General features: G+C 39.9%; 1 protein-coding gene across 1 annotated transcript in view; it reads right to left on the bottom strand.

The window, feature by feature from the left end:
* Positions 1-2993: 2993 nt before the first annotated feature.
* ADAMTS12 (ADAM metallopeptidase with thrombospondin type 1 motif 12) overlaps positions 2994-11672 on the bottom strand; it is a gene marked incomplete at both ends in the record, with an annotated part of 180521 nt that continues 171842 nt past the window's right edge. The window contains 3 exons of the mRNA XM_080363013.1: positions 2994-3229; positions 5302-5455; positions 9234-9407. Coding sequence (XP_080219139.1) covers positions 2994-3229; positions 5302-5455; positions 9234-9407 — 564 coding nt within the window. The remainder of the gene's footprint in view (positions 3230-5301; positions 5456-9233; positions 9408-11672) is intronic.

Below are 11672 nucleotides of genomic sequence, written 5' to 3'. Positions count from 1 at the left end.
TCTGGGCATCAGCAGTACTTGCAAAACTTGAGTATTGAAAAGATTCCAGGGGATGGGGTGGGTGGAGTGGGAGAAGTGGGTATGATTATGTTGTGTACAACTGTTCAGGAAAACAAATACAACCCACAATAGAAAAAACAGACGTGCATATCTGCTGCAAGTTGCTAAAGCACATCTAATTGGACTAGAAGTGGTGAGATGTCATCTATTTGACAGGAAATAACTAAGCCTACTAAGGTATATTTTTATTTAACACCATACTTTACTCTGCTACGTTTTCCCTCACACTTTTTAATGATCTGTTTTACATTGGAATATCAAGCATCAAAATACCTCAATGATGAGGAATTCCCCTGGAATATAAAATATACTTTCTAGGCTTTTTTTCTTTGGAATTCCATATTATGAATCTTCTTACACTGGAAACATAAAATACCAGAGACATGAGACATAAGCAATGCCATTTATTGAAGCTTGAAACAAATACGTCATCATAGTTTACTTTTTAAAGCTTGAAATGTTAGAACAAGCAGTGAATGTGCCAAATACACATTTTTTCCTGAGCAACCTGTTGAAGCTGATGTATCTCAGGCTAATATGATAATATAATGGTATCTCTGCACTTAATACTCTATTCAGTTTTGAGAACAGTGACCATCTGGGCTAGGATCATAAAGCCACCTTCACTTAAAAAGAGTTATGTCATAAGTAAGAATTCTTGCCAAATTGATGGGAGAGATTACTGCACATATTGTTAACATAGAGGAGATATTAGGCTGATGAGTGCGATCTAAGAACCTATGTAAATACAGCAGTGGCACTGCTTTCTTAAAACGGTTGTCACAATCTTTTCCCTAAACTTTTAAGCTGAGCAACAGTGATGACTGTGCTTCCCTGGGTAAAAAGATTATTTTGTTTAATGTCCATAATATAATTTATTCACTTTTATCCATTTCATAAGAAATCACAGCTCCCTGAAGAAAACAATGAAGCCAGAAATGGTTTTACTCCACACTAGCCATAAAGAACACTGGAAGAGACAACCCCCTCCAAGTGCTTTTGCTCCCACCTGCACTATATCCACTCAGTCAGCTCCTTTCTTATTAGCTTACACACCTGATGGCCCACTTCTGCTGACCTCTGCAGATAAAATGTTGCAGGTACCTCTGAGAACAGGAGAGAATGCTTCCTGAATCAGATGGGACACCTCCACTCCTTCACATGATTCTATATTTCTGTGTCCATTGAAAAAGAATTGCCCAGATTTCTATTGTTCAAAGGGTCAGTAGACATTCAGGACCTCAGAAGGACATAAGCACACTATGAAACTTGACAGGCATTATGTCTGGCATTGGCCAGCAACACCATAGACATGTATTATTTTAAGACTATGTGCATGTATGCTATATACACAAATGCATGCATATGCACCATTGGAAGTTATCCCCTACATCCGTTGTACTAGCACCATATTTTTAACAGTGGATTTTAAGTTTTATCAGCACCTATAACTGGGGTTATGCTGCCATCACTGAGGTTAATGAATCTAACCTTACCATGCTGCATATCCTGAACTCCCAGAGACTTCAAGTGAAGAAGTGAGACCCTAGCCAAAGGTTGCAAACCTATGAAAAAGGACAATTAGGCTTGTGGCCTTCACTAAGTTAATACATTAGAGCCAGACCCAAACATTCTATTAACTTTCAGAAAGATCTGTCTAGAAAGAGGGCTATTGCTAGTCTTAGCTCTGTAACCATAGTGACACTTGGATTCATGGCTATGCATCTCCACTCCACATTGCATAAAATGTGACATTTCCCTGTATTACAATCTCAAATTGTCAGGTAGCTAGGGAGTAAATCTGAGACTTTCAAAAGAGCATGAAGAACCAAGGTGTCCAACTCCTACCGAATTTCGAAGGGATGTAAATGTCAGACTCCACCCAGCTCTTTTGAAAATGCCCAGTTTTTCTTCCAAGGGTCCAGTCTGGTCTCCCTAAAGTTTACCCTGCCATTTTCTGCAATAGCAAAACAGATACGCTGTTTGGCTAGTGCTGTCCTAATGCCTGAGGCCCAGAGCTATGCAGATACTCTGGGTCTCAGGCTCCACTCCCAGGCGCCGTCACCTCATTGTGATCAAGGATTTGCACGGAGAAAAGTTTGCTGTGAGTGAGGTGATAGAGTGTGGATGTGGGCTTACACTCTACTAGGAGATACTGGATTAAATGATAGCTCTGTCACTGAAGGTGCTACATGCAGCTTTGCTGTCATGGTACCAAGAAATGTTGCTTAAAACTTACTTGGGAATTTAATATTCCAGATTTGGTGTGGTTTTTGGGTTAGAGGAAGACATTTGCAGCAGGAGAAAACTGATCAGGACAGGCTATTGTTGAGGTATCCTTTAGAGGTTCAGTCAAGTACTAAACATATTTTCATTTGAAAAATCTGAAGTTTGAATTTGGCTTGCATATTGTAATCAGTTATTATAAAACTATGCTTTTAAATTTATGAAATAAGCAAATGATTTGGAGAAACACTGCCACTTCACTTTGATCCTTAAAACTAGAGAAGTGAGAGAACATAGAGGGATCTGGCCCACAGCTCAGGTCTGTTTCAGCTGCCCTGTGAGCCACCTTCACTCGGAGCTCTTGAATCTTAGTGGTGCTCATGTTTCAAGTGGGTTTCAGAAAAGAAATGGAAGAAAGAACAAGTACAACATTCATTTAAAAAAAATACAAAAATTCTTGCAAGCTTGTTTCTATCCCCTATGCATGCCTAAGAAGTACTAGCTGCTGGTACATTGCAAATTATATTACAAATGTTGGACTATTACAGACAAAAATTTGAAGCAGTAAATTAGGACTGATAACTCTAAGGGATGTGTTTCCCCAGTTTTGATCACAGATTTTCATTTATGTTGGATGGTTCATAAGAAGAAGAAGAAACATAAAACCTGTAAAAAGAAGCCCTACTCAAAGCACCTAGATAAAACAGCTAGTGCCGAGCAGCTTGGGTGTTGTTTGCTTGGTTTTGAGGTGATTTTCTTCTAGACTTAGTGTAATTCTGTTGTTTGAGGCCTCGCTGATCCCAATATCTTGCTTTGTTACGAATTCGGGGCTGGCTACAGGTGAAGCAGCACTGGGTCTGTACGGATGGCAGCAAGCACTTGCCGATGCCTTTCAGCCTCTGGCAGAAGTGAACTGACAGCTGGTCTTTGCTGCAGGGTAGTCCTATGGTAAAGAAGATGAGAAGAATTAGTTGTATTTTACTGACAAATTACCTGTATTTCTGGAATTTTAAACTGCTTTATGCCAGACAGTCATGCCTGTTAAGGTTCTTATTTGTGATGGCCTTCTCTTCCTTTATTATGGGTCAGCTTGATCCCCTTGAAATTTTAGGGCTTATAAGTGAAGAGGTCTGATTCAACTTTTCATTACCTTCTGTCTTGGAAAACACAGCACTCTTTTATTACCATTCACTGAGGCTTTACTTTTGCAGTAGACAGAGCTGATCTAAGTTCTTTGCTTTAATGCTTCTACTTTTCAGAAGCGACAGAGGATGTGTAGCAACAAAGATTTCCAAGTCTAGTACTTTCACAGTCTTGTAACTGTGCATTTAAGACAAGTGCAAGGAGCTAGCAGTGTGCTACAAAGCCATATAGGGCAGCCAGAAGAGCACTGACAAGGCACGTGAATCTTCACATTCAGCTTGACTACGCTTCAGTTTCTGCAGCACTAGAACAAGCCAGGGACTGGTTCCATCTATATTATGGTGCTGCTAGCTCTGTGGTAGCTTTAACAAACTGAGATGTGTCAGATTTAGTTAGGTGTTACAAAATGGGGGTCCTGACCTACGAGATAGCTGGTGGGAGACTCGAGGTTTGCAAAAGCAGGAAGGTGGTGGATTAGTCAAATGCAAGGTTGTTGTTCAGCAAATCCCTCAACACTCGAACTAGGGAAACTCAAGATAGTTTAAAACAGATAAAAGCATTTATTTTCACAAGAGGCTGTGAAGCTTTGGAACTTGGTGCCACAGGAGGGGGAGAAGCAGAGAGCATTTGAAAAAGGGATGCAACATATTAATGGAAAAAGTTCTGTAAACTTCAACTAAAAGACATGAGAACAGGTGCCTTTAATAGCACTAATAAGTCACCTGGGAAGGCTGGAGGAATATCATGGAAATTAATCACAGGAAAGGACTAAGCTCCTATATTCTCCCTAAGTAGCATCCTCTAATGCCATTGCTGGAGACACAACATTGGGCTGCATGGACCACTGGTCTACCCAGAAAGGAATTACGTTTTACTGGTCCCCTGGGCTTTTACTCACAGAAATAACTACTCTGTGTAGGTAGTATTTATTTGAGTCTGTCTTCCTGAACATGAGATGGACAGGAGATAAGCAGACCAATTCAACCTGAGGGCAAAAACATGTGCTCTTTGAGCAGTAGAAGGGATGCATCACTCTCAAGTGTATGACAGTTCTGAATTGCCCTTGGGACTCAACCTCTTAACACATTTCCAGATTGGACCCTTACTTGCTGACTTGCTAAGAAGGAAAAATCCTCCAAAAGGCCTTTGAAGACTCTTCCAGAATGACATTGAGCTGTTGTGGTTCTTACCTAAGGGTACCTGTTAGATACTGCAGAACACAGACTACAGATAAATACACCCTTCCATAAGCTTCCTCCCTCCCCTGCCACTTCTTTTCTGGGCTATCACCATCTACACAACTGGGCTCCTGGACCCTTGAAGCAGAGAGGCTTCTCTCTACCTCTTCAATTTGGAGACAGTCTCACACTGTGTGACACTGAATTCATAGTGCCAAGACTGTATCTGGCTTCACTGCCACTCAGATTTTTCTTACAGTGTCTCTCTCACTTTGCTTACTTGCTCCCAGTCCAGAATTTGCAGATCCCATAGGGGTATCTGTCTTGAGAAATGGCATTTGTTTGGACACACAGTGTGTCCTTCCACAGCCCGCAACACAGCCCGTGAGTTATCTAAAACAGGTCAATAAAAGCAGACCTATTCATTTAGTTTTGGCACCATAAATTAGGGATGTGTGCTCAGAAAACTGCATTCCTCATCATGACAACACAAAGCCAGTAGGGCTAGAGAACATGACAATGTGATTCTGCCAACAGTGCAGCTGAGCAGTAGCAGGTAAAGCTGAATTATAATTACTGAGCCTGTAGTATTCACAACAAGCTGATAAACTGGGTCAGCTCCTAGTGTTTTGCAGAATTTAAACACAAATTGAGAGCTTTTCAGAAACTGTCTGATGCAGCTGTATTATTGTACCTGTGCTTTTCCTGCATTCTCGAAGATTGCACTTCTGATGCTCTGTGGGCTTGGGTTTATCCACACACATACTGTCATCTTCAGTTTCATTAGTTTCTATATTCATGCACTTTGTAGCTCTTCGCTGAATGCCCCCTCCACAAGAAACGGTGCACTGAAAGAGAGTAATTTTAATATATACAAAAGTCTTTTACACGGAACTTGGGTAACATGCCAATATTTGAGCTGTCATGTAACAGAAAGCTAATATGATCCAGAACAAATGACACTAATGAACTTCATGTACTGTATTCTCTGTCCAGATACATCCAGGGTGCATCGTGGACAAATACGGCAGGATACAGTAGAGGGGTAAGTAATAAAAATTCAGCATTCTTGAAGGTGTAACCAAGGTAAGAGGACTGTTTTCTACAGAGGAGGGGAAGGGTGATCTGAAATGCCAGTCCTACAAAGTAAGAGAGCAGTAATCCAGCTTAGTATAGGATACAGACATATTTTGTATCCTGTGTTTTCTCATATTCTAAATTAAACATAAGTAATCAACTGCAATGTTAGGTTTAGAAACGAATGAGTTGAAGATTTCAAAAAAGCTCAGCAAGATGTTTTTCTTTGGTGATATTCACTCTGTGGTTACTCTTTCTTTATGACCACAAAACAACTGCCAGCTGCTTGTTCTGGCTGCATACAGATGGCCATAAAAACCGAACATTTTCAAAACATGTTCCTGTACTGTTCTGTAAATGTATTTAATTCTTCTGGCATCCCAGTGCGTCTGAGAATTCCCTTTAATTTTAAATTATTTTTCTCTTCAGATAAATAGTGGCCAGCAAGATAAATGCTTCAACAGATAGAGAATGCCAGCAATGAAGAACAAGAGATGAAGAAAGGACTAGTAACTCTCTTATTTTTTCTGAAAATCATCCTCTCTCTATCATATATTTCTGTGCATAAGATAAAATATTACTGGTGTGAAGTACATTCAAACATTTTAGGTACTCTTGAAGCAACTTTATTTTAATGTTTAAAATGTTTTCCTTTATAAAGTAAAATAAATGCAATTAATAAATCAGCAAAATAGCTACTATAACATTCTGTTATTCAGTTGCTTATTTTATGCATATCCCAACATTTTCATTTCCATATTTATGTGTTAGAATTGCACTAACTCTACATTACATTATAATCCCCACCTGATGGCTTTATGTCAAAAACAACCCATTAAATTTTCTGTGTTAAATGACTCCCTGTTATTTTCTTATTTGAGGCTCCTGGCTTTCATTGTTCTTTCAATGTTCTCTTCTGCTGCAACGACTACTTGTAATGTATGAATAGGTTTATTAAGGAAATTGGAGGGAAAGGTTTATTAGATATAGCAGTTTATTTACAACCATACATGTATGGCAGACACTGAAAGGTTCCCCAATGGTACACCCCACATTTGTCAATTAGATTTCCAGAAGCTGAAGTAGAGGGCTGCTGGTCAAAATTAAGAATTTCTGTTTGTGTGGGCATGTCCAATAATCCAAAAATGTGCTTTAAAGCTCAACAGAACAGTATTACAATGACTGGAAAGGCTCTGGAAGCACAGACAGAACAAACAGCCTGGCTATACTTGGAAGGATTCAGCTAGCCACGTATCAGAGACTATTATTAGCAATTCAACCTTTTCCCTCCCTCTCTAAAGATGCTTTTATTCTGTCATCCTCTTGAAATGTTGCCTTATTCTATCATCCTCTTGAAATGTTGCCTTATTCTATATCTAACTGAACATAATTGGATTTACTACCCAATAGTCTCTTCCGGTGAAAAATTTTAAAGGAGTAATGGAAGAATGTCAATAGTAACTCCCTTTTTATTAGAAAAGGGGGAAAAATACCCAAACACCACTACCACCAGACCTCTATCCAACAACATCCAATGCAGCAACAAAAAGTAAAAGCTACTATATCACCTGAGGGAACTGAGATGGGGTGGCTCTGGAATGTTTAGTAATATTTTCAAAAGATTTTTTTTTGTAGCTCCAGCTATGCATTAGAAACTGTACTTGCCGTAGGCACTGAGGTCCACAGACAAGTGGATAATATGGTCAAATATGGCCAATTTATGAAAACAAATAAAAAAAAAAAAAAAGAACTGAATCCTACCAGGCCCCATGCTTGGTTAATCCACTGAGTACAAGGTGGCCTGTTACACAATGAAGTGATATTAGGTCTCTTTGTCTAGTCACAGTAGCCGCCTTCTGGGCAACAGATACTTTGCTTTTGCTGGCTACCACCACATGTTCTCAAACACTAACAAAAAAGGTGCACAAACCCAGGAGGAGAGAGATGGGAATAGGTGAAAAATGCAAAACAGACCATAAAGACAGTAAGAAATCATCTCAGTTTAGAAATGTGGAGCCACAAGTAAAAAAAGCACCATGTCACTGATACACGTGATTTAAAAGATGTAGAGGACATCCTGCATATCAAGTCTTACAGCCCAGATATGAAGAAAAGCTTTACACTGAGGTATTTATTTATATTGTATGTCTGGAAGGAAACAGGGAAGAAGATATTATTGGTCAAAAAAACTTGGTAAAAGGCTTCTTCTGACATGTATTAATGCAAGTAACATAGGACAGCACAGAAGAGACAACAAGAAGAGGCAACACAGAACTGTTCATGCAGCACCACCAGCAAAAGTAACTTCCCCAACAGGAATGAGATTGGAACATTAATCCTGCACATGTTTGCAGGATTAATCTGCTCTATTTAGTGAAGACACCACAAATTCATGAGATCCAACATCTGGTTTTATGAGGCAACTGGAGACATTAAAATTCATCCAATGCATACAATAAAAGCATCATACAAAGAGAGTGACCCATGTTATTTTTTAAGCATTCTTTTGTGCACAATTGATTAGTCTATTATTACCTACCAACTAATTTTTCTACTATTATTCATTAAGTCTACAGTAAAACATTGAAATACACAAAAAATTTTCTACTCTGACATGAAATAAGGCACCAAAGGTGCCAGATAGACTTTGAATAATGCTTTGTTCCTATCATACAAGGAATTTCATCCCTATGGATAGAGAACCAGAGCTGACATCTGATAAATGAACCTCTTCAGTCTCATTCTGTCCAGTATCCTCAGCATGAAGACAATTGCCAGGGTTGGACAAGTGGTTTTGTAAGATATTTGAGTGCCAAACAAGCACAATCATTTGGCTAATTTTATTTTTCCAGCCTTGCTGACTGCTCCGACAGGAAGCCCTGCATTACTGTATATAGGATGAGGTCTCCTTCTTACTGCAGGTGTGACTTTGCAGGTGTGACTTACAGTGGCCTGTAAGGAAGCAATGTGATCACCTCCCTTGAAACACAAAAGCATCAGGTCCATGGTGCCACAAACATTGCTGTGCTTTCACAAAAGCTGCTTTTAGTGGGAAAAAACCACTAAAATGTAATCAGATCACGTGCTTTAGCTGACATAAATATGTGCCTGGCTGCCTGCAAATGTTTGTTGGCACAGATTTATATTGCAAATTGACACAAAAGTCTGATTTATCTTAAGTCTGACCTCAGTTTCTGGCCCCATAAAATTCCGGCCCAAAAGTGTGAAGGAAAAGTCTAAACTAATCAAAATAAGAAAGCAACACTAAAATGGCAGCAAAAGGGATTAGTCCAAAGGAATGTTTCAGGGTGTGGTAATCAACAGTTCTACCTGTGTGTCACATGGAATCCTAGGCATGACTATGGGAAATCTTATGAACATCTATGATATTTTTTACTGTAACCATACACAAGGACTGCAGAGCCTCTGAGTGGTACTGTATGTCTTCCTTTGTGCAAAAGTTTACCTACCTACCAGCAAGGGATCTAACAGTTACTGCTAAGCGACAGCTAATTGCTCATTCCCGAAGCTTCTTTTAAAGAAAAATACCTCATTCCAGGGCTCCACATGCCACTGAAGGCAAGGTTCCATGTTACAGCTCGTGTTGACTTGTGGTTTATATCCGAGCAGCTGGCAATGAAAAGGCCTGAGAAGTCGCTTTTCACGAACATCAATGCAGTGAACATCTCGGGTCTTGAAGCCACCGTTGCAGTTAGCAGAGCACTGTACAGAAAACAGAAAGGGGCACATCTCCAAATGATGCTCTGCTGAGCAGCTGTCCCTTCCCCAGTCACAGAAGAGAAGGAGGAGCTTTGAACATCCTGACTCAGAGAGGGAATTTCCACTTTAACATATAAACAATCTGTTGTTAGGCCTAAAAACGGTGGTTTTCATCACAGCAAATCAGAACATGCTGGGTAAATATTTACTTCTCTTCACTGGAATACCCATTAGCAACATGGATACATATTGAATTAAGAAATCCTGCAGCTATTTCCCAGAATGTCATAGTGAAAGAGGCATAATGCAATAAATACAAAAACCAAATCCTGTATGCAGGGGAACTGTCAGTTCTTTAGTTTTTTGTATGGGAGAGAGGGAGTGTGGGAGGAAATAGGCACAGCTGTGTGAGCTGATTTCTCATTCAGTGCTGGAAGAGGTAGGTGTCCACGGCAGCAGATTGCTCAGGCTGGCAAAAATGCTCCCCCTCTTCATCCACAGACTTGAGTCCCTGCTACCTCTGTGAGACAGTGGACTCATCCCATACCAGCAGTTCACATTCTAACTTTCCTCGCTCCACCATGGCACAAGAAGGATCCATACCCCTAGAGCAGCTTGGGCACGAGAGAATGGGACAGAAGAAAAAGACGCCCTGAGACTCACTCACAGCCTGTGAAACCCCTTCTCAGCTTGGAGCACTGCTGGTGAGCCAAGCGAGCCCTTCCTGTCCCATGTTTTTCCCCAGAGCTTGCTCCAAGGCCTCATGCAGCAGCATCAGCACCCACATATTTGAGGGTGGTAAAACATTGGCCCAGGCTGCCCAGAGAGGTGGTCAATCCCCCATCCCTGGAGACATTCAAGGCCAGGCTGGATGGGGCTCTGAGCAACCTGACCTAGTTGAAGGTGTTCTTTCCCCTTGCAGGGGGCTTGGACCACATGACCTTTGAAGATCCCTTCCAACTTAAACTATTCTATGATTTTATGATTCCGTATGAAAGCCCAGGACCTCTCCTGCTGCTGAGGAAGAACTCAATTTTCTACCCCAAGGATAAGGACAAATAAACATTTAATTATTTTGTCTTAATCCAGAACTAAAGGGAATTCTGCCTACACCACTGAATAACCCCGGATCACCTTTCATCTTTACCAGCATGATGCAATATAACAACTGATGCTGTTCTCCTTTGCATAAATAACCATTCTTCTGTGGAATAAGGAACCTGAGTATAACACTTCCCCGGGGAGACGAAGGATGGCTAGAAGGGGAGTCCCTGCTCTCGTTCACAGAAATTTCTGTCTCTCTGCAGAGTCAATGGACCGAAGTGACTGTGCAAGAAAATGAGTACATACAGCCCCAAAATATGTGTAAATTATGTTTGTTATCAAACTCAGACTGTAAAAAGTATGAAGAACCTTTCTTTTAGGGGAGGGTAAGAGTTAGATAAGAGTAAAGGAACAGAGAAAGCTCTACTACAGTAGCAGGGGAATACAGCCATCTTGCTGTGCTAAGGTGCCTTAAAAAAGTTTGAAACAAGTAATGAGACAAAAAATTGTCACCTGCAAAAGCTAACAAAAATACAGCCATTTTTATATATGAAATTGTAATTAGTTTGTATAGTTCAGTTGCTGAAAAATAGGGGTGGCAAACACAACAGAAATCCACTAGGAAAAGCCATTTTTTTCAAACTGGCCTTACAAATGGGCTGACACTTTAAACCTTGTTTCCTGTAGTATTTCGTCATTAAACCTGATCTCTAGCTATTTTCTGAGACATAACTGTCAACCACTTGTTGCAAGTACAATAACATTTATGAAGAAAAAGTGAAGGTGAAATATGGCCTACTGCAACTGTGACTGCAGAATGTGTATGCATCATTTAAAATAAATTTCGAAGGCTTAAATGTGGTTATATAATGGCTTCACCTTGCCTGGACTTTTAAAAAGGCATGTATTTAATGTAAAAATCAATTCTATGTCAAAGAGCTCAATAATATAACAGGTTTTGTAACTACAACCTTTCTTGCAGACTCTTATTTGTATCCATCTGCCCTCTAGTCCAATGACAACGTTGTCAGCAAAAAAAAAATATATACCGAGAAAGTTTGAGAGATCTGTCTTTTGCTTTATTAAATCAACATTATTTCAGATAGAATTTTGTAGTTTTTTTTCTTTTGAGTCTTGAAAAATAACCCACTGTTTGAAGCCCCAATTTTAGACATTGTTAAAACAAAATGCAACAAGCTTCAATAAGTCACTGGAATCCTTCCA

Source organism: Nesoenas mayeri, assembly GCF_963082525.1.
Source record: "Nesoenas mayeri genome assembly, chromosome: Z".
Taxonomy (NCBI): Eukaryota; Metazoa; Chordata; class Aves; order Columbiformes; family Columbidae; genus Nesoenas; species Nesoenas mayeri.
The sequence above is the reverse complement of the archived record's forward strand: the minus strand, read 5'-3'. Positions and strand labels throughout refer to the sequence as shown.